At 49.1% G+C, this 21,264-nt stretch overlaps 2 protein-coding genes across 2 annotated transcripts in view; one reads left to right on the top strand and one right to left on the bottom strand.

Moving 5' to 3' along the window:
• KCNN4 (potassium calcium-activated channel subfamily N member 4) overlaps positions 1 to 12,626 on the top strand; it is a 43,798-nt gene extending 31,172 nt beyond the window's left edge. The window contains exons 4-9 of the mRNA XM_035119482.2: positions 1,108 to 1,240; positions 3,222 to 3,332; positions 6,700 to 6,818; positions 7,530 to 7,599; positions 9,239 to 9,414; positions 10,197 to 12,626. Coding sequence (XP_034975373.2) covers positions 1,108 to 1,240; positions 3,222 to 3,332; positions 6,700 to 6,818; positions 7,530 to 7,599; positions 9,239 to 9,397 — 592 coding nt within the window. The 3' untranslated portion in view covers positions 9,398 to 9,414; positions 10,197 to 12,626. The remainder of the gene's footprint in view (positions 1 to 1,107; positions 1,241 to 3,221; positions 3,333 to 6,699; positions 6,819 to 7,529; positions 7,600 to 9,238; positions 9,415 to 10,196) is intronic.
• Positions 12,627 to 12,692: 66 nt separating this feature from the next.
• On the bottom strand, positions 12,693 to 20,313 carry LOC118087124 (uncharacterized). Its single transcript, XM_035119481.2, has 3 exons — positions 20,111 to 20,313; positions 18,501 to 18,587; positions 12,693 to 15,949 (listed from the first exon to the last, which is right to left on the bottom strand). Exons 1-3 carry the CDS (start codon positions 20,168 to 20,170, stop codon positions 13,781 to 13,783), a joined length of 2,316 nt encoding a protein of 771 aa, XP_034975372.2. The 5' UTR covers positions 20,171 to 20,313; the 3' UTR covers positions 12,693 to 13,780.
• Between the last annotated feature and the right edge of the window lie 951 nt (positions 20,314 to 21,264).

Below are 21,264 nucleotides of genomic sequence, written 5' to 3'. Positions count from 1 at the left end.
GATGATGGGGACCAAACTAGAATGGACTCTGATTAGCTGTGTCCCTCTTTAAGACACGGCATCCCCCACTTCTGTTCTAGCTGCAGACTGAGCCTGGCACTCTCTGCTTACAGAACATGAGTTTTGTCAGATAGATGGTCTCATCCATAGAAGGAACCCATTCCACCCTGAAGCAGCCCAGAGCTCTACCCTCTTCCTTTTCAGAGCAGGCCTTTGTTTGTAAAGGACAATCCCATTTTCCACCTGATGCCCAGCCAACAGGTAAATAAACTCCCCTGATGAGCCGGAGGCTAGCAACTGAGTCAGCCTCCGTGAAAAGAATAAACAAGCATTTTGTCACTTCAGGTGACACTCAGTAAAAAAAAACAACAATAAATAGGCAAAGCCCATAGATCGGATTTCAAAGTAGTGGGCGAGGAAGATCAGTTGCAAAACCAACAGTCTCCCGCTCAAAAGCTGCAGTGTTGGCATGCCTGCCCTGGTGCATGATGGGAGAGAATGCTTGCCTAACTGAACTGGGTTATGTTTCATGGGGAAATGTACCCAACCCCGCTTGGTTATTTTCCTCGTTCTCTGGTGTCCCCCTCCCCACTATGCTAGGCTGCTACGAGCAAAACTTGAAAGGCTTGTTATCCCCTCATCGACTTGCCCGAGCAAAGAGAGACAAATGATACCATCGCTCCTTCCCTGCCCCACTCCCTGTCTGTTTGGGCAGTGATTCAGACTGGGCCCAGAGGGAGAGGGCCTGTGAGGGAGTCGTGGTGGTAGTGGCAAGGACAGCATAGCCACGGTGGCCAAGTTTTACTTCCCTGGCTAGAAGCAGTACCCCTCTGAATTCCAGTGGCAGGGAGTCACAAGAATGCGCTTGTGCTTGAGGTTCCAAAGGTCTTTTTATTTCCCAGGGCCTATTTTGAGTCAGTTTGAACACTGCTGGTACCTGTTCACTGATCTGCTATTTTAATCTCTTGCGTATGGGTGTTTAATTTCACTTTTTAGGAGTTTACTATTTCTCCTGTCCTCTTAAGTAACCCTGAAGGGTGCAATGTAACTCTCAATAATGTGAATTACACATTTCCTGATGCACCTCTCTTCATTCCTACCTGTCAGGGAGCATATGGATAATGACTACCTATATAGCACTTTCTGGCTGATCCCCATCACTTTCCTAACCATTGGCTATGGAGATGTTGTTCCGGTGACGGTGTGCGGAAAAGTTGTGTGCGTGTTCACCGGTGTTATGGTAAGAGATGCATCTGCGCATGGTGCAGAGCTGAAATGTGCACATTTTTGCAAATCCCGAATCCGACTCCCAGCTCCCCCCCCCAAAAAACTTACGTATTTATTGTGTCCATATTCCACCCTTTTCTTCAAGGAGCTCAAAGTCGCTATGTGGTCTCTACAGCTCCGCATTTAATCTTTACAACAACCCTGCGAAGCCAGGGTTCCAAACCCCACCCAGCTGTGAAGCCCACTGGGTGACCTTGGGCCAGTCACTGCCTTACCTTACAAGGGGTTTTTTGGATTAAATGGGGAGGCGGAGAACCTTCAGCTCTTTGGAGGAAAGCGTGGACTAATAAAATTGATTAGGCAGCAACTGAGAGGCTGAGTCCAAGGTCACCCGGCAAGCTTTGTGGTTGTCTGGATATTTGAATCCTGGCCTCCCAAGTCCTAGTCGATCACTCTAACCACTACACCACACTTCCTCTCAATTCTGAATCAGAAAGTTGCCTGATTCTGAAACGGAAAGTTTGTATCTGAAAATGTGATGCTGCAATGCTACTTCAGAACTTTGGCAGCTGGACTTGAGCGCTTTAGACTCAAATATCTTGATTTGATTTTTTTAGTATCATTATTATTATTGGTCAGGCGTCAAATAAGAAATCCCATGAAGCTGTCAAGTGCTAAATGCCGCTTTTTGTGCTGCCTGTCAAGGGCTGTCGGATGCTATATGTAACAGTGGACTCTTGGCGAATTGATTTGATAACAAAACAAGAATTGATACCAATCCTTTCCTTAGCATTACTGGGAACGTGGGCTGGACAGATGAAGATGGCTTGGATGGATAATGGATTCTGTATGGTATTTCAAAATCATGGGATTAAATAAGGAATAGTCAGATCTGGTCCATAGCTACTGCTGAAAAATTAACCCAGAAATGAAGGACAAACCAAAAAAAGATTCGTTTTCAATAATGTGGCAAAAAAATATTTTATATATTAATGGTGAAAACAATGTTCAAATGCCTTTTGTGGAATATGCTACAGTTTGGAATTAACTTTTCGTCTTTAAATTAGAATGCCATAAATCCTTGATGGCAATATATTGATATTTATCAATAAAACAAATAAATTTTTTTAAAAAAAATGATATCGCCCTCCCCACTTCCAGAAACAATAATAATTTCCCCCCAAGGAATGTGAGTGAAACAACACAAATTTACACTGTGTGTGACTTTCTACATTTCATTTCCATTGAATTGTATTGTTTTGCTCATCTTCCTTATTATTGTGTTGCACGGGTAGCCCAAGTGGAGATCTTGAGATTTTGGGCTTCAGCTTCCATCAACTTTAGCCAGTGTGGTCCATGGTCAGAATGCTGGTGAGGGCTGCAGTCCAAAAATGTATTGGGGGGCCTTCCCCACACAATTGTGTGCTCTGCTTTAAACTGCTTTGGTTTTATTTCAAACAAGTGGTATATAAATCTTGTGATTTACGTTGAGGAAATGCTTTATGTATTTCCAAGATGCTTAGAGACTATTCATGTAGCAAGTGATTAATGATGATCACAAACATAATCATAATAACCTACTATATACTTTGGAAAGTTGCATGTTTCTTCATTATGTGTTTGGGCATCTCTTAAGAGATCGTTACCAAATTTTGCACAGTAGTTCCCGAGATCAAGGAGCCAGGTTTTCATCTGTGCTTGGATACGGTGTGATGACATTTTTAATCAAGATGGCAGAATGAGCTTTTCAAAACTGCACTGATATCAAATGCACCAACTGGGCTGATTTTTTAGTTTTTAAATTTCTGAGCTATGCAAGGAACTAGGCTAACGATACAGAAAATCCTGAAATTAGATATGTGCCCTTCCACTGAGCTATCATAGTCCCTATCTGCCACAGTCATTCCTAGTGTGACCCGAGGCACAAGGCATATATTTCCTCTGTGCCTCCAGTTTTATTGCTTCAAACTCATTGTCCTCGTTGTTTTTTGCAGGGAGTGGGCTGCACAGCCCTCTTGGTGGCTGTTGCTGCTGATAAGCTGGAATTCAGCAGGGCTGAAAAACATGTCCATAACTTCATGATGGACATTCAATGTGCCAAAGAGGTAAGGCAGAAGATGAGCTTGCTGGATCAGGGCAACGGCCCATCTAGTCCAGTATCCTGTGCTCACAGAGGCTTGTGGGGAACCAGCAAGCTGGATAAAAAGCACTTTGCCAACCTGCGATTCCCAGGAACTGGTGCTCAATGGCAAAGCAGAGCTTGTAGCTGCTGATATTCTTCTTCGCCATGATTTTGTCCAATCCTCTTTGAAAGCTATCAAAGTTGGTGGCCATCACTGCCTCCTGTGGGAGAGAGTTCTATAGTTCACCTTTGTGCTGTGCTTAGAAACACTTTTATCTCAGGGTTGCCATACGTCCAGAATTTCCCAGACATTGCCGGTATTCTGCCACTGGAAACAGCGTCCAGGCAGAAATTGCCCAACATAAAGAAAAATACAATAAAACGTTAAACTTTTTTTTTAAACCCACTTCCCTATCCAGGGCTGCCTTCAGATGTTTTCTAAAGGTTGAATAGTTACTTACCTCCTTGGCTCTGGGGGTTGCATAGCTCCATACCCTCCAACATTTCTCTGATTAAAATAGGGGTGTCTGCCAGGCTGCCAGGCAAGGCTTACCTTCCCCTTCTCTGTAGAAAACAGCATGAAGTGAAAGCAGTCTTTTGCAGCAACAGAGAGCTTTATTGAACACAGCACAAACATTCAGCGTCCATTTTCACCGTGCAGGTGCTCCCAATTGAGTTCCTCCCACTTCCCTCTAGTTACTTCCGTCTTCCCATCTCCTCACCACGTGATCCCTCCACCACTGAGCCTTCTGAGAGGCTACCCTATCCAGATGCCTGGCTCTAGAGCTCCTGGGCTGCACACTTTCTAGTGAGGGAGATCCCACCAGCTCTCTCTCTTCCTCTTCCTCTCCCTTTGGTTGCTGAACGGTGTCCTTCCGCAAACAATTGCTCTAGGTCAATACTATCCTCCTGCTCCAGAGCCCCTTCATGATCAGGCCCTTGAGCAGAGTGAGAGGGGGACCCCACCATTCTTCCTCAGAGCAATACCCTTCTGTCTGGTTCCTGACAATGTCCTAAGAAAAAGAGGGACATTCTGGGATCAAATCAGAGACTGGGACGGACAGCTTCTGTAAATCTAGGACTGTCCCCGGAAAAGTAGGGTTGCCATATTTCAAAAAGTAAAAGCCAGGACACCCCAAAAGTAGTAGTTGAGCTTATTTTGAACAAACCCCAAAGTTGTTGAGTTGGTTTTTTTATAGCGTGATTTTTCGGTTGACTTGGCTAAGATCCAGGGAGAGAGATCTTAAGAGAGCCTGCTTTCATGACACCTCTTACTCACCTTCTCTCTCAACGAAAAAGTACCAGAGGTGTCAGCCTTTCCTCAGAGGAGAATAGCTCCCATTACCTGCACCTGGAGTGGGTAACTTTAGTCCATCAAGGGCTGCAGTCCCTTGGGGAATAATATTTTGGAGCCTGCATATTGACAGTGGGTCGTGCCACTCCTCTTTCTCTCTCTGCTACCTTTTCTCTTTTTTTCTGCCACTCTCTCTACCTACCCTCGCTTCCTCCCCCCCCCCCACCCAGAGGGCTGCCAGGAAAGGAATATGTTACTCTCACCAGACATCTGAATTAATTGTTTGCAGAGGATTTTTGAAATTAAGCCAAGAGCGTCACATTGCCCACCCCCTGACTTTTCAGATCAATCAATTTCAGCAAGATTAATGTGGGAAGTGTAGGTTTTGAGTTTCCTTAATGCCTCTTCTGTTTTCATTTCGAAACATCCTCTTTCTTGTCATCATTCACCAGAAATCAGGAATCAACAGAAGACAGGGCTTCCTGGTCACAGGAAGGTTTTTGGGTATTACATCATACCTTCCTCCTTCCAGAGTTGTGTATCTTTGTTGGCTACAATTTCTAGTGAAATGCTACCATTGTGTTTTCCGCAAAGCATGTTCCTGCTTTGCATTTTGTTATATAGCCTCTAAAACGGCCAGGGAGGTGCAGGAGGCGGGGGGGCATCAGAAGTGTGTGTCCAGGTGAGCTGGCCTTACTGGCTCAGTTTTTTTGGGGGGGGGCTGGATATGGGTCAGGTGGGTTCCCAGGTCAGCTTGGTTGGGCTTTTGGTTGGGTCAGGGGCCTGTGCACACCCTTAATGATCACAGTCGAAGGAACAAAAATACTCAGCCAGGCAAAAAATACTCAGCCAGGCAATGGTACCCCAAGAGGACCGGGAGGGGTGCACATGAGAGAAAAGTGTGTAGCCGAAGGACAGTCTTACAGGCCAGAGAGAAAGGGCAGCATCCCTGGTGTCTACAATAATGAGGTGGATGGGATGGTAGTCAAAACAAAACAAAACAAACAAAAAATCCTTTCAGTAGCACCTTAGAGACCAAGAAGTGTGCATGCACACGAAAGCTCATACCAGTGACAAACTTAATATGTCCAAGAGTCACTCTTCTATCACTGATGAACTGCAGATCTACTCCTCTTTCCTTCCCTGTCGGGCAGCCCTTCCAAACTGAAACTCTACAGGGGTTTCTGCTGCAGCATTTTGCCCTGCAGAAGAGCTAAAGGGATCCCCTATTTGAATGTTAATATGCAAAAACAAGGGGCATGTTTCTGTGTGGTTAGCTCTTCCAGCAAGGGGCAAAAACCTGAAACACGTCTGGCTCTGTTGTTCTCGCTATGACCTTGGCAGGTGCCATTTTAATGTGCCCCGTGGACCATGGTTTAAGAACCCCCTGCAATAAACAATATCATTGTTCCTGGGCTCTCTGCCCAGTTATCTCAGGGTGTGTGTAGGCATACATGCAAATCAAGACTTCCTTGTGGGTTTCCTCCTCCCTGGCCTCCCCCCCCCACTGCCCACCGCCTTCACAACACTTTTGACAGATGTCCTGTCCTAGCCGGCAAAATCAAAGGCTAATGCAGTTGTCAGTCTTCCTCCTTCTTCCGCTTGATGGGTCATGAATGGCACTGCAGGGAAGGGTTGCAGCTCAGTGGCAGACTCTCCTTCGCTTGCCGAAGGTTCCGGGTTCAAATCCCCGGGATTTCCTGGTAGGGCTGGCAAGTTGTCTCCCAGTGACGTCCACAGGGCCAAAAGTTCCCTAGTCCACTTGTAGACCATCAATAACTTTCTGCAAAAGGAGCATAGCTCAGTGGTAGAGCTCGTGCTTTGCGTGCGAAAAGACCCCAGGTCTAAATCCTTGGCATCTCCAATCAATGTCTCCTTGGTTGAAACGCCAGACAGCCTCTGTCAGTCAGGGCGAGGGAAGCCCTGAGCTGTTGGGCCTGTGTTCTGACTTCATCTAAGGCAGCTCCTTACATTCCTAGGGACAGAGAAGGGAAACTGAGCTTTAGCGAGCCGTCATATTTCTCCCCTTTCTCTCCATTTTTGCACCAACCTGTAGATGAAGTGGTCGGCCGCCAACGTGCTGCAGGAGGCTTGGATGCTGCACAAACACACCAAGAGGAAGGATGGCTTAAGGACACGCAAACATCACCGAAGGCTGCTGGCAGCCATCCATATGTAAGTGAATCGCTCCCAGGTCACGGGGTGCTCAGGTGTAGCACCAAGTCGGGGGGGGGGGGAGAGGCTGGGCAAGGCACCTTCCGGGGCAGAGGGCTGCACTGCCCTGGTCCTGCTCTGCCAGTTTCCCCCTATCTCGTGGACTGCTTGGGTGCCAAGGAATGGTGGGCGAAACCATCAGGGTAACCCCCAAGGGAAGAAGGCTCAGAGCCCTGGGATTTGTGGTAGGACGGCATCGAGTGGTCTTCCGCAAAACAATCCTCATTAAGTCCTCTTATTTTTGCTGTTAACTTTGCCCAATTCTACATCACCTTGCTTATTCGTCCTTCTTTGGTTGGAACTTCTTCTTCCTTCCATTTTTGTGCATAAAGATTCCTAGTCAAGCGCGGATTTCGAATCGAACTGGTCCTTCGATTTGAGATGGGAGGCGGCGGTGACAAGGGCCGGTTAGATTTGTTATCCGTTGGTCGCCCTGCATGCAAGAGCTCTGAACCACTCGCAGATGGGCCTGGGAGGGTGTTGTCTATTTCGCCAGAAATTATAGCGCGCGCGCGCAGACAATTATCAGGGTTTCCTGAGGAAAGTGCACCAGCGGGTCACGGCTGCTGCGTATGTTTTAACTGTTAAAACTCTTCTCTCCATTGCAATTTGGAAAGGAAGCACACTGGCGAAAGCCCAGGAGGGGAAATAACTTCTCTGTTCTCCCCGTAGGTTCCGACACGTGAGGATGAAGCACAGGAAGATCCGAGATCAAGTGAATGCCATGATGGATGTCTCTAAGGCGAGTTGTGTGCAGGGAACATTGTTGCCCAGTCGATAAGAGGCTATGCACACACAAGTTTAAAGCATATTGCTCCCCAACAAATGTATCCTGGGAAATTGCAGTTTACCCTTTACAGAGCTATAGTTCCCAGGCATCTTTGGGCTGTGGTGCGGGGAACATGCTTTACATGCACAGCCTGTATGCATCCTCTGCTGACCCTCCTGTGGTGCAACGGACCAGTGCATCTGGCTGTTAACCAGAAGGCTGGCAGATTGAGCCCACCCAGAAACTGCTGTCAGCAGAATTCTGGCATCACAGGGGGTTGGACTAGATGGCCCTCAGGGATCCCTTCCAACTCTACAATTCTGTGGTTCTATTAATCTAAGGCAATGCAATGCATTTCAGCACAGTGTGTTTCCAACATAAGCATTAGTGATTCCTCAGAAAAAGGCCACTGATAAGTTCCTGGAGGTGTAGCTTCTATGACGGTAAAGTGGTACCTTGGTTCTCAAACTTAATCCGTTTTGGAAGTCTGCTCCAAAACCAAAGCGTTCCAAAACTAAGGTGCACTTTCCCATAGAAAGTTATGCAAAATAGATTAATCTATTCCAGACCTTTAAAAACAACCCCTAAAACAGTGATTTAACATGAATTTTATGATACCATTGAGCCATAAAATGAAATCAATAAACAATGTTACTGCAGTCAGCCAGTCAGCCAGTCAGCCAGTCAGCCAGTCAATCAATCAATCAATCAGTAGCTGAACTGGGTTCCACACAGTCACAAAAATAAAACAAAAAAAAAGCCACAAAAACAAAAACTCAAAATAAATAGCAAAAACAGACCTCAGCGTAACACTCAAAACTGAAGTGTGGCACTCAAAACGGAGCACATTCGGATTCTGAAAAAAGTTCACAAAAGTTCACTGTATTTTGTGCCCGGGGGAAAGTAAATTATTCCAAATAAAAGTGTTGCTGCTGCTTTTGTTGTTGAGATTCTTTTTTATCCTGCCATTCGCCAAGCGGGCTCAGGGCAGCACATTCATTTTCTCTGCCACCCCCCCTCCATTGATCCTCATAACAACCCTGTGAGGTAGGCTGGGTTGACTAAAGTGATGGACTTGATGTCATCCAAAAGGCTAAATAAGAAGTGTTAGCTAAATCTGGTATTGGACTGCCCTGTTTTCTACAGATGAAGGGCAGCATAGAAATGTAATAAATAATATCAGTGTGAATATATTATACAGTATATCAAAAATATAATGTAATAGCAGACTTTGAAAGAGGCGATTTGTGCCCCCCCATCTTTTATTTGTGCAGCTGGTTCTTCCTGTCTAAGTGCAGAACCTTACAATTTTGTTAGTTTTGGCCCAGTTCTCCAATCTGTTAAGGTCGTATTGGATCCCGATTCGGTCTTCTGCACCATAAGCTACCCCTCCCAGTTTGGTGTCATCTGCAAATTAGATGAGCCTCCCCTCAATTCCTTCATCCATGTCGTTTGCAAAGCTCTTGAACAACACAGGGCCCAGGACAGCACCCTACAGAACCCCATTTGTCACTCCCCCCCAATCCCTGAGGACAAGAGCGCCACCTGTGGGCCAGCCCTGGGAAGTAACTTGAGCAAAGGCTGAACTGTTGTTCTTCTTCCCCTGCTGCAGATGCAGATGATCATGTGCGACCTAAGCTCCAGCCTCAGCAGCTCCCACCGGGAGCTGGAGAAGCGGATCGAGTCCCTGGACAGGAAACTGGACGAGATGACGAGGCTTCTCTCGGGACTCGTGGACTCCAAGCAGCGGCAGGAACCGCGGGCGCTCTAAACGCCAACTGCAGTTGGGTAGGTGCGGCAACTAGAACTCTGCAACGAAAACCCTCTTCGAGGCACAGATTCTGCAACTCGAAAACACCCACATAATGCCATCGGAATCTGTTGGGACAATTTGAATAGACTAGCAAGTTCTCCCCGGGTGGAATGATTTGTCTTTCTGTTCTTCCCTCTGGAGCCTAGAACTCGAGAGACGTGCCGGGACCTCTGTCCTATGCTCCGGGCTCTAAAAGTGGGAGTGGCGAAAACTCTGACATTCTCAACGCTCCTGTACTGCCCCCAACGGCAATTTTAGGCTATGTTTTAGCGACCCAGTTTTAATTTACATACTGTATTCTAAATGCTGTGATATATACACGTGTACTGTCCCTGCCGTGTAAATTTTAATGCTACATCATTGAGTTTTATTATTTTTGATTCTGTATGTGAGCTGGTCTGTGACCGTAAATAAAATTGAATTGAATTGACGCTCCTGTACTACAACTCCCATCATTCTGAACCATTAGCATCACTGGCTGAGACGAATGGGATTTGTTGTCTCACCACCACCACCACCCAAAATGGAGGGGAAACTTGTTTGCAAGCTACCTGTGGTCTACTTTTAATATAATCCTCCCCTTTCATTGTAATTTTTTAAAGGAGCGGTCGGATGGCCACCCCCCAGGGATGCTTTAGTGAAAATTCCTGCATTGCAGGAGGTTGGATTAGATCCCTCCCAACTCTACAATTCTATGATTCTATCTATTCCTCCAATATTAGTGCCATTGTGACCTTTGTTTTCCTTTCCCTTCCAGGTGGCTAAAGAGATGGTTTTGATCATCCCGCTGAAGCCTCCATAGACAGAACTTTTAAACGCCTCCTGCCTTTCTTCATGGGCGTCAGGCAGTGTGTCGGGAACACACGGGACTACACCGCCACCCTGTGGTGGAGGAGAACCACTACAGGCATTTTGAAAAGCCGACCCATCGCATCACCAGACAAAAGAAAAGGAGCAAGGAGGAGCTTTCGGAACTTTGTTCTCCGCAGAAAAGACTTCTCGAACCTCTGAATGGATTTTGCAAAGGTGGTTGTGTCTTGCAAGAGGGACTCAGGATGCAGAAATCAAAAGACAGGACATCCACTCCTCTAGCAGGCTCCTGAGCTGGGGGGGGGGGGCGGCGGCAAGAGGACAAGATACAGGAATAAGTGTGCTTGAAACCTGTGCAAAGTCCTTGCCCTTTTCTTTTTTGCTTTCTTTGGCAAAAGACAGTTTGTCCATCCCGGGCAGGAATGCAATTTCCAGGAAGCAATTGCTAACTGGCTGCACAGGATCTCCTGAGATGGGTGGGATAGGACCCCACACCTTCGAAGTTCAGGTTTGCATATAAGCGTGTTCTTGGTCACCTAGAGAGTAACAGTTGCTGCAGGTGAGGAAGCTTGTGTGTGTCTGTACCGGGGGTGGGTTTATCATTTAAGGCGGTTAATGCTACACCAGTGACTTAACATAAGCTAGGGCTAAGCAGGCAGGCTTCTGACAGCGTGCAGACCACTTGCCCGCCTGCTCTTGACATTTACTATGCATCTGGAACAAATGTGCCTTAAGACAACACTGCAGAAACACAACTGCTGGCAAGGAGACCCTGACCAGGAGCTCCAGAGACAAGCAAGAGCCATCGTTTTAGAGCATACCCTAAGGGTCCCAGCTTCAGTACGTTAAAAAAATTATGTTAGGCATGGAGGGCAGAAAGATGCCTTGTTTGTGCCATGGACCTTGGAGGCAGGCAAAGTAGATGAAAGACGGTTGGATGGACGCGGTGGTCCAACTTGAGACAAAGAGTGAAGTTCTCAAAGGGTTGCTTAGGCTAGCTGTTCAGTGAGAACTCGAAGGAGGTCTCCGAAGTGTGGGAAACCTTGGGAATCAGCCGCTGAGCATCCTTTGTCTGGCCAGAGGGAAAACTTTGGAAGTCAACATCTAGTGGAGAAAGAGCTGCTTAGCTCTTGGTTTTCAGGTCAACACTGAAATGCAGAGACATGCTTTCTTTTTCCAAGGTGTGCGGACAGGAGAATCACAATTTGCACTTGGGTCCTTGTTTCGGGCTTCCCACAGGTATCTGGCTGGCCAGCAGGAGAACAGGATGCTTGTCTAAATGGGCTTGATCCACAGCAGGCTTTTCTTACATTCCTAGGGGATCAGCTTTTAGAAGCCATACTTCTGTGGGGAGCCGACTGCCGTAGTTTCCTTCCTTTCTGCAGAAGTTTGTGAAGCACATAAAACTGGAGGTACAGATTCCTACCTCTCCCCTAAGGCGAAAACTTGATATTTGGATTGCTTCTGGTCTCTCAGGTGAGAGATGAGGGAAGCTGGCGGTGTATGTATAGGCGGCACTCTTCTCCTTTATAGCATTTTCTCCTTTTTTCTTTAGAGGGGAGGAAGGAATAGACGAAGTGCCATTGCCCAGTCTGTTAGAAAGTGGTTTCTATCGTGCCTCGTGATAACCTGCCGCTTCCCCAGTGAGAGGCAAGGGGAACGCTTGGTATGAATGCTCACCTATGGGGTGTCTATATTACTGCTTGCTTGTCAGTACTTGACATTTGTCTGGATCTCATAGCACAGACGTGCGAGGATGTGAGACAGAATTATGGCAGCGATTGTGGAGTGAGATTGGAGGGCGTGCTAGAATACGGTAGTAAATTTGAGTGTGTGTTGATCATGCAAGGTGTGTGTGTGTGAGCGAAACTGAACGGTCTCTGCATTTTTACCTGTAGTTAGATGAAGTTGTGCAAATTGCTGAGTAGGGAGCTAGGCATTTAATTGGATTGATTCATTTAATGGGATGATTGATTGATTGATGTATGGTGGTGGGGAAGAATGAGTTGATTTTCTTTTGCTTCATCGTGAATCAGATTTGTTTTTTTTAATAAAAAAAGGTGAAATTTATACTTCTTAGCTCATTTTTAATTATTTTGCTAGCTTCCTGATCTTTAGAGGATGCTTGGATTTAGTCCTTTACTATGGATTTTCCTTGCATTTTTTACAGCTGATTTTTATGTGGCAATGTTTATTTTGATACTGACAAGGATGCTTTGTTTAGTTACGTTTTAGAGAACGTAGAAATGCTCTCCTTTTTTGTTTTGGTATCTGCTGTTTATTTAAGATGTTTTAACCTATGTTGTAAACCACTTAAAGAGTTTTGTTTAACTACAAACGGTATATAAATGGTCCAAATAAAAATGAATGAAAGCCATTATCCCCGTTGCTAAATGATGGCTGCACACCAGTCCCAAGGAAGGAAACATCAGGACCACTTTTCATCCTCCCTCCCACCCCTGGGGTGCCATCGCGATACACACCGAGGCAGCAGTTTTAAGGAGAGGGGTTTGCACCTCACCAGCCACTTCCAATGAAGAGACCAGAGTTCTTTACTCCCCTGGAATAGAGATCACTACTTATTGTGTACATATCAAACGATTAATTAAATCTGCATTCATGTGGATTCAGGAAAAGGCAACGGGCTGGATCCATATAGCTCTACCATTGAAAGCGACAAGTTCTCAAATAAAGTCGTGGCTACGACGTGACTCGTCGATTTCAATTGGACTTAATTTCAACTGAGTCTGGATGTAGCCAAAGAACTGCATAGATATATGCACAAGTTGTTTTTAGCTCATGCACACATGTTGCAAAAACATATTAGAAGATGCGTTCTGCATTCTCTGGCAGGTGGAAGCACCTCTTAAGATGGTGTTTGCCATCCCTAGTTTTTCATACCGGTAGGTACCTGTATTGAAAATAACTTACAATGTGAAAAGAAGCTGTTGATTGGTTCATTGGGGGCACCTTTGCAGTCAACCCAAATATGTTCTCAGCTGCTACACCAAGGGCAGCCAATATGGCGGTCCCCCACCCCACCCCACGTGCTGTTGGACTCCAATTCCCACCAGCCCCAGTTACTCCAACCAATGGTCAGGGATGATGGGAGCTGTCCCCCTCCATGTGCCTCACGCCAGGTGAGCCCATGCCAGTCTACACACCTCAGCCTTCCTCTTGTGAACACAACCCATATAAGAAACACAGGTTTCTGCTACCACACAGGCCTCCCTCTGCAGGTAAGCAAAGAGTGATGGACTCAGCATCTTTTGCTGTTTTAATTTTCACAGTCATAATTACATGAGGGGAGGAGAACAAAACAAAAGAAATACATCCCAACAGAAACGAGTGAAGCTTCACAACCAGTAAACCATGTCAGACTACCACTCCCCTGGAAGCAGCAGCCTTTTGTCTTCGGGTCACCAGACATACAAGGCGAACCGCCAAGGGACTGGTGGGCAAAGCTGAGGGTCCGCTCTCAACGGGACCCCCAGATATTCCTGAGGCCCTGACTGAGTGAGCCCACCTGGCTCAGCTCGAGGGGAGGAAACCTGAGAGGGTGTACACCCGCAGGCCGGGCCGCTGGTTCCTCACATGGTGCCACAGGTAGCGGGACAGGCGCTGGAAGCTGGCTCCGCACAGGCAGCTGAAGTGGACCGGGCGAGGGTGACAGGAGCCGTGCCTGGCGAGGCCCGTGTGCCCTTTGAGCGACTTCCCGCAGGCCGCGCAGATGAAGAGGGCTTCCTCCAGGTGCTGCAGCTGGTGTCTCAGAAGGTGTAGCAGGCCGCGGAAGGAAGTCCCGCATTCACACAGGAAGCCCCGCCCTCGGCGCCGGGGCCATTTCTGGTGGGCGCGGAGCTGGGACATCCGGCTGTAGCGTGCCCCGCAATCGGGGCACCGGAAGCCCCACGCAGTCCTCTTCCGTCTGGCCGGCTTCCGAACCCTTCTCCGGGAGGCCTGCCGCTTGTGGCTGCCGAGGGGGCGGCCCACTGCCGCCATCTTGGCACCCCTCGAGTCAGGGTCCACCTCCACCACGATGAAGTCCTCCTCTGCTGCCGCCACCACTTCGGCACCGTAGGCCTCTGGCCCGGCCCTCCCGTTTGCCTCCCACGGCTCAGAGGCCACAGGGATGCCGCCGCCCATGTCGTACTCCAGATCCAAGACCTCGGGGTGGTCGCCCCCAGACGTGCCGGGGACCAGGCGGACAACCACAGAGCCTTTGGGAGAAAGGGTGGCGGTTGCCGGGGGAGACGGCTGCTTGTTTTGTTGACACGGGTTCGGCACGTACCCCGAGAACTGCACGGTGGCGGCCTGGGGCTGTTCCCAAGCCCCGTTCCCGTCGCACACCGGATCTGTGCTGTCCAAGGTCAACGCGTTCCCGTACGGGACGGTTATAAACTGAGACTCTTGGTGCAAAGGGACCAAGTGGAGGGTGGCCAAGTCCACAGAAGAAAGGTGAGGGTCTGGGTCCAGATACAGTGTGGATGCCCCTTCTGAAGTCTTGATGATCACCTGCTGCAGGGGGCTGGGCTCTGCCTGGCCGTCCACGACGGCCCCCTGCTCGTCCGTCTGGAGCAGCACAGTCCGGAGGAGCGTGCAAGGGTTCTGGGAGACCCACCCAGAGGCAAGGGTGGCCTGGTCCTTATTGACTCCCCCCAACTGCAGGGAGCTCAGGCTCACCGGAGTGTCCAAAATGGCTGCCTGTTCCTCGGCCCGGAGGAAAAGAGGCCGGAGGGCGTTGACGTTCCCCTGCCCGTCGAAGAGAGTGGCCTGCACCTCTGCCTCGTCGCCGTCCAGGATGATGATCTGGTTGTCAGCGTTCATGACCGCCGGCTGGAACAGGCCCCCCGCCACCTGGCCTTCCAAGATGGCCTCCTGCTTCTGCCACGGCTGCAGCAGGGCCACGCCGACGTCCCCGTCTAAGATGGCCACCGAATGCCCCGGGTGGGGGGGACCGAGCAGGCTCTCGGCAGGCGGAGCACCAGCAGCCGGCAGCTTCCTCTGGTGCTTGGAGGACTTCCGCTTGCTGGCCTTCTGGGCCCGGGGCGCCTGGAGGCTCTTCGGCTGCCTCGGAGCTTCCTGCACAGCTGGCAGGCCGGACGTGCCTTTTGCTCCCGGCTGCGTTTCGGCGGGCTTGTAAACATAGGCAGCTTGGGAGGCGGGGGAAGAGGAGCAGGAGGAAGAAGAGGAGGAGCGCCTGCACCCCTTCCTGTGGCAGACCTTGATGCCCTTCCGCACCAGCTTCAGGTGCCACTTGGTGTGCCGGGCAAAGTGCTCCGGGTGCAGGAACCGCTTGCCGCACTCCAGGCAGCGCAGCTTGCGGGGCGGGGAGCGCGCCCGGGGCGGTGGCGCCGCAGGCTTCTGCAGCTCCTCTTGGGCATGGTCCTTGAGGTGCTGGGCGTAGTGCCACTCTTCCATGAAGACCTGCAGGCACTTCTGGCACTGGTGAGCGCCAAACGCCGGGCTCCCAGGGGCAGCGGGAAGGCTGGGGCGCAGCGGGCAGGGGTACAAGGGAGGGATCCATTTTGCACAAGAGGCAGACCGGGTGGAGGGGGAGGCTGGCGGGCGCTGAGCGGGGAGGTGCTGAGCAGGCCGGGCTGGGCGCCGAGCGGGGAGGTAAAAGGTGAAATAGGCCTCCCCGTCGTCATCGCTGCTGGAGGTGTCCAGGGTTTCCCAGGAGAGACAGTTCTTGGCGTTTTCCTGGTGGTGGAAGGAGAGAGAGAGAGATGTTAACAGAACATCTTAACACCAGACACCATTCCTGCTTGCGGAATGCTTACAGACGTAGGCTTTGTTTGGAAAAATAAGACATTGTTTGGAGTGAGTGGATACAGAGGATCAAAGCTTCAACAGGGAACAGGAGCTATATAGACTGCATTTAAAAGAGCACTGTAATGTTTTCGAGTTCTTTGGCAGGCTTTCAGTAACTCTTGCAGCATTACAAAGATGGTGGATATTTTGGAGGGCCATAATGTGGAAGAACTATAATATGCAGTTGATTTAGACATATAAAGGACCCACAGAGGGGAGGAGGTAAGTCCTAAGATTGGGAAGAATTTTAAGATTGGGAAGATTTTAAAATTTAAATGTGGTAAATGTGAAATTTATTTTGTAAAATTAATAAAAAAATATTTCAAAAAATATATGGAATGAGTTGATACAGAACGTTTAATATCTACGTACGCTTAGGATAATGACAGTACATCAATTTATAGAAGAATGCATGGGAGTATATTACATTGCATTTTTGTATGTATATTTCCCCTTACACACATCTTTGTTCTTTTTTCCTCTCACTTCTTTTCTCCATCACTATATTCCTTTATACTTGAAATACTTTCAATAAAAAACAACACCACACCAAACACCATTAAGCATCACATGCTACCGACACAGTTGTGCGCACATCACATTTCCAAATTTGGGAGGAGGGGAGGAGGAAGGGAACAGAAGACAAGTATTGAGCATTTCTCGATCGTCTCAGCATTTCTCGATCTACTGAGCACTCTCTCTTTTAAGCTTCTAGCCTTATGGTTGCAAAATGCAAGGCCTGGCGGACTCTTGGGACAAGTAATTTTGTCAATGGGATTTCTGGCAGCTGTGGGCCACTTGCTTTTCTGTTCTAAAACAACATCCCCAAGTGGTCGTCAACAACAACATAGATCAAAATAAAATCATCCAAAAAAGTCAAACCAGGTAAAAAAAGAAAAGTAAAAGAAGCAGAAAAAAGGAGAAAGAACTATCCCAAACCAAACATGTTTTCAAGTAATGGAATGTGATCAGAAGAGGAGAAAATGAATGTGAGAAATGGGTGGGTTAGAATCCCAAGCCTATGTCTGAGTTCCTAAAAGCACTTGAACCCCATGGACTCTCCTGCCTAGTTTTAGTAAGTTGTGGGGGAAAGTGACACTTCTGCTGAAGCCTGGAGAATGCCAAAAGGTTTGTATGGAGCTTATGATATCCACCCCTCAGGATTTATACTGCAAACCTATCCATCTGTGGCCATCCAGATGTTGGACATCCAGCTCCCGTCCACAGAAGCCTTATGGGCAAAGGCCAGGGACTTGGAATCTAACATCTGGAGGGCCACAGGTTCCCCATTTAACCTCTAAAAGGTTTGGGACTGAGAACACTGCCTAGTTCAAACAATTCCTGAATGATACACGAGCCCACCACCTTGCTGAAGCTAAGCAGGTCTGGGATGGATCAGGGCCTGGCTGGGAGACCTCAAAGGAACCACAGGGATTCCACTTTCAGTTCCATCAGTATACGTAAATAAATACAATAAACCATTTCCCCCTGAGAGTGGACTATGGCCTTCCTCTGCACACACTTCTGAAGGAGAGCAAGATAAAAACAAATAGGTTGACTCCAGCTGTATACAAAGTTAGATGCATTAATTTCCATGGGTATAAGTTAGTCCTGTCCATTACTTTCAATGGGCCTACTCTGAACAAAGCCAACAATGGACTCAACCCAATATTATTTAGTAGTGATATGCTTGTTTCTCAAATGAATCAAAGGTTTATTCTTGACAATCCTAAGAAGGATGACTGTGCAAAGCAAACCCATGATATCCCCATGTAAAAGATACAAGACAGTGACTTGCATTTATGGCTACTGCTCAAGTTCATTGTGGGGTAGAGATCTGCATCACAGGACTTCCAGCTTGCTGCTCATGCTCTTCACCACTATAAGCAACAAGGCTTAATTTAGGGTAATGGGGATTATTTAGAAACCAAAATGTTTTTACTAGTACAGTCATACCTCATGTTACATTTGCTTCGTGTTGTGGCTTTTCAGGTTATGAACGCGGCAAACCCGGAAGTGTTTACTTCCGGGTTCGACACGCGTGCATGCGCAGAAGCAATCTGCGCACCTTACGCATGTGCAGAAGCGCTCTATCACACTTTGCACACACGCAGTAGTGGCGCTCTACTTATGGACTTTTCGGGGTGCAAACGGCACCCCGAAACGGATCGCGTTCGTAAGTAGAGGTACCACTGTATACTTGATGCTCCCCGTAACCTTCTGGGTTAGTGTAAGGTAAATAGCTGGCAAACACACAGAATTGGGACAAAATGCAAGATTGGGGTGGGTGGGATAGTACAGAGAAGAGTGCAGAACCCTAGGTATGCTCTCTGCCTCTCATACCACCCTCATAAGCCACGCGTTGGTGCAGATCCATAAACACGAAGCAACTCAGCTATCCCCACACCACAGGGAGAAGAGCTGAGACCCTGTTGCCTACCAAGTGCAGAGGCAGTTCATCCAGGGACCCATCTTCTGTCAGTTCAATTTCAGCTCCAACATCCATCCCTGCCAAGTCCATAGCGCCCTGAAATGAGGAGAAACATCTTGAACGATCCTCGCCTTCTCATGAAAAATCAGAATTCACAACTGTGAGCTGTGTCATATGGGAACTGATGCACCCTGGACAATGAAATGGGCCCACCTGCTGAGCTTGGGACAGTGGTGCCTGCTCTGTGGAACGTCCTCCCATCAGATGTCAAAGAGATTAACAGCTACTTGATGTTTAGAAGACCTCTGAAGGCAGCCCTGTTTAGGGAAGTTTTTAATGACTGATATTTTTAATCTCTGTTGGAAGCTGCCCAGAGTGATTGGGGAAACCCTGCCAGATGGGCAGGGTACAAATAATAAATCATCACCACCACCACCACCACCACCACCATCAGGTTGGCCAAGGATGCCTTGCACTCAAATGGAAACAGAGCCATGCACATTTTAGGGAAGGGCCACAGCTCATTGGTAGAGCATCTGCTTTGCATGAAGGTTCAATCCTTGGCAGCCCCAAGGAGGGACCCTGGAGAGTCACTGCCAGTCAGTGTAGACTAGTACTTGTCTCAGTGGCCAACAAGCTTCATCCAGGTGGTCTAAGGCTCATCTGCTAAAATGCAATTAAAAACCATGCGGCGCCTGGCACAGCATGTTACAACTGCTACGGCAAGTGGTCCCCCAAGACCCTCTGCCATTTTCAAGTGGTTGGTGGGGCGGGGGTGCAGCAGGAGCTAGTTGGACCAATGACCTGTTTCACTAGAAGGCAGCTGCTCCTGTTCCTAGCCCAGGAGTTCGGACTACATGCCTTGAACGGCAGATCTGGCTGCCATTCCCACAATTAAAGCTCAGGAACTGCAGTTCACAAGCACCGCCAAGCATAACTCTGCAAAAACAAGGAGACTGAATCCAGACTCTGGACCAGCAGGTCGTCACAGGACCACCTAGCTTCTTCTGGGACAGCTGTATGAAGGTGTGCAGCTAGATTGGCTCCTGCTTGTGGTAATGGCTTAGAGATCCTGGCCATGTGCTGCAGCTTGGGGGGGGGGAATATAACAGCACATCATCAGTTGATAAAGCAGTGCGCATGCCACACAAAACGGAAATCCAGGCCGCCCATCCCTCCTTTAGCTCCATTGGGACCAGCAGAATGAATGGCAGAGAGACCCACCCTGGGTGGAATGAGAATCAATGACAGAGCCAACTAATCCTCTAGCTTTGTCCCCATCCTCCTCCCTGCTCAGGGGGCAACTCTGAGTCTGGGGAGGAGCAGGAAGCTGGCGGCCAGTGATTCCCCTTGGACTAGCAGTAAGTACGAAGGCATGCAGCTGGGGCAGGCTGAAGTCGGTGGGGCAGCGCCCCATTTGAGCAGCCTCCGCTGTGAATCAACTCCTTTTTGCGTTTTATACAGACGGAGCGAATCCAGGCCAGTTCCCCTTCCAAGCCCCGCCTAGCATCTAACCGCGGACATTTTTTCTCTCCCTTGCAGGGATAGGGTCGCCTGCTGGCGCGCCCCCCCCTCCCCGGGCTGCAAACTTGCCTCCTTTTGCGCCAGTTCGACCTTACCAGGGCGTGTCCCGCAGGCCTCGCCGCTGCTCCGGGCCAGCCCAGCAGACCTTCCCGCATGGTGCTCGGAGGGCGGCGCCCCGGAGCACCCGCAAGAGCCCGCGCTCCGGGGAGAGCGCGCCGCACGCGACCTGCTGCACCGCGGCCGCTGCTGTTCCTACTGCAGCAGCCGCCTCCCCCTTTGCAAAGCGCACGGCGGCGCTTCCAGCCCGGCCGGAAACGAGCCCGGAGATTGCTGGGGAGGTGGGTGTGGCGACGGCGCAAGAGCTGCTGGGAGTTGTAGTCTTTCGATTCCTTTCCCCCTAACACTCCGCCCAGCAAAGAGCCAGCCAAGCGCTTTCAGGTGATCTGCGGAACTCCCCGCCCCGTGCTCCTTCCCTCAGCTTAATGGCGCCGAAGGCTCGCCTGGGGCTCACCATCCTTCGTGGTCAAGGGGACCTTTCCCCCACTCCAAGTCAGGATGCTTCAAAGCCCGTGGGAGCTGAAAGGCACTCTGCACATGCTCTGGAAGGACTTGTAGAGTTGGAAAGGACCGCAAAGATCGTGCAGACCAACCCGCTGCGAGGCGGGAATCTTTTGCCCAACGTGGGGCTCGAAACCACGACCCCGAGTCTCATGCTGTGAACAAAGCTCATTGGATGGGGCAAAGTCAAAGACACTCTGCACATGCTCCGAGGGACCCTTTTAGGACTTGTATTACCTATTCCAACTCTGAGCCTGAGCAAAGCTGCGGGGGGGGGGCGGGGGGGCGGTCTTTTGTTTTTCAAGGATCCGCAGCGCTGATCGTTATCAGGCTTTACGAAGCTGCGGTCGTTTCGGATTGAGGGAAAGGAAGTGGGTGAGAACAAAGTGAGTGGATAAGGCTGCTGCGAGTTCGGATCCTAGTTGGCTGCTCTTGTTTTCAGTCTCCCCACAGAATAATTCTTCCAGGAGCGGTTTTTTGCTGCCAATGTAGTATTGTGACACCCCCCGCCCCAAGGGGGGCTCAAAGAGATGCTTGTGTGCCTTTTGTGAATTTCCAATTTGATTTGGATTTAGCTTAGATTGAATTAAACGGGGATTCAGGCAAATGCAGGAAGAAAAAAAGCTTTTTCAGTGAAGACATGATTGACCAGACGCAGCCTGTAGCTCAGTGGGTCCCGCTACTCCAGGGT

This window comes from Zootoca vivipara, chromosome 6, assembly GCF_963506605.1.
Source record: "Zootoca vivipara chromosome 6, rZooViv1.1, whole genome shotgun sequence".
NCBI classification, from domain to species: Eukaryota; Metazoa; Chordata; class Lepidosauria; order Squamata; family Lacertidae; genus Zootoca; species Zootoca vivipara.
Note: the sequence above shows the minus strand (reverse complement) of the source record. Positions and strands in the feature narration are given on the sequence as shown.

Coding starts and splice junctions, on each gene's coding strand:
- LOC118087124 (XM_035119481.2), bottom strand. CDS start 20,170: ATGCGGGAAGGTCTGCTGGGCTGGCCCGGAGCAGCGGCGAGGCCTGCG. Junction 18,588..20,110: donor GGCCTGCGGGACACGCCCTG/GTAAGGTCGAAC, acceptor TCCTCATTTCAG/GGCGCTATGGACTTGGCAGG. Junction 15,950..18,500: donor ATGAACTGCCTCTGCACTTG/GTAGGCAACAGG, acceptor TTCCACCACCAG/GAAAACGCCAAGAACTGTCT.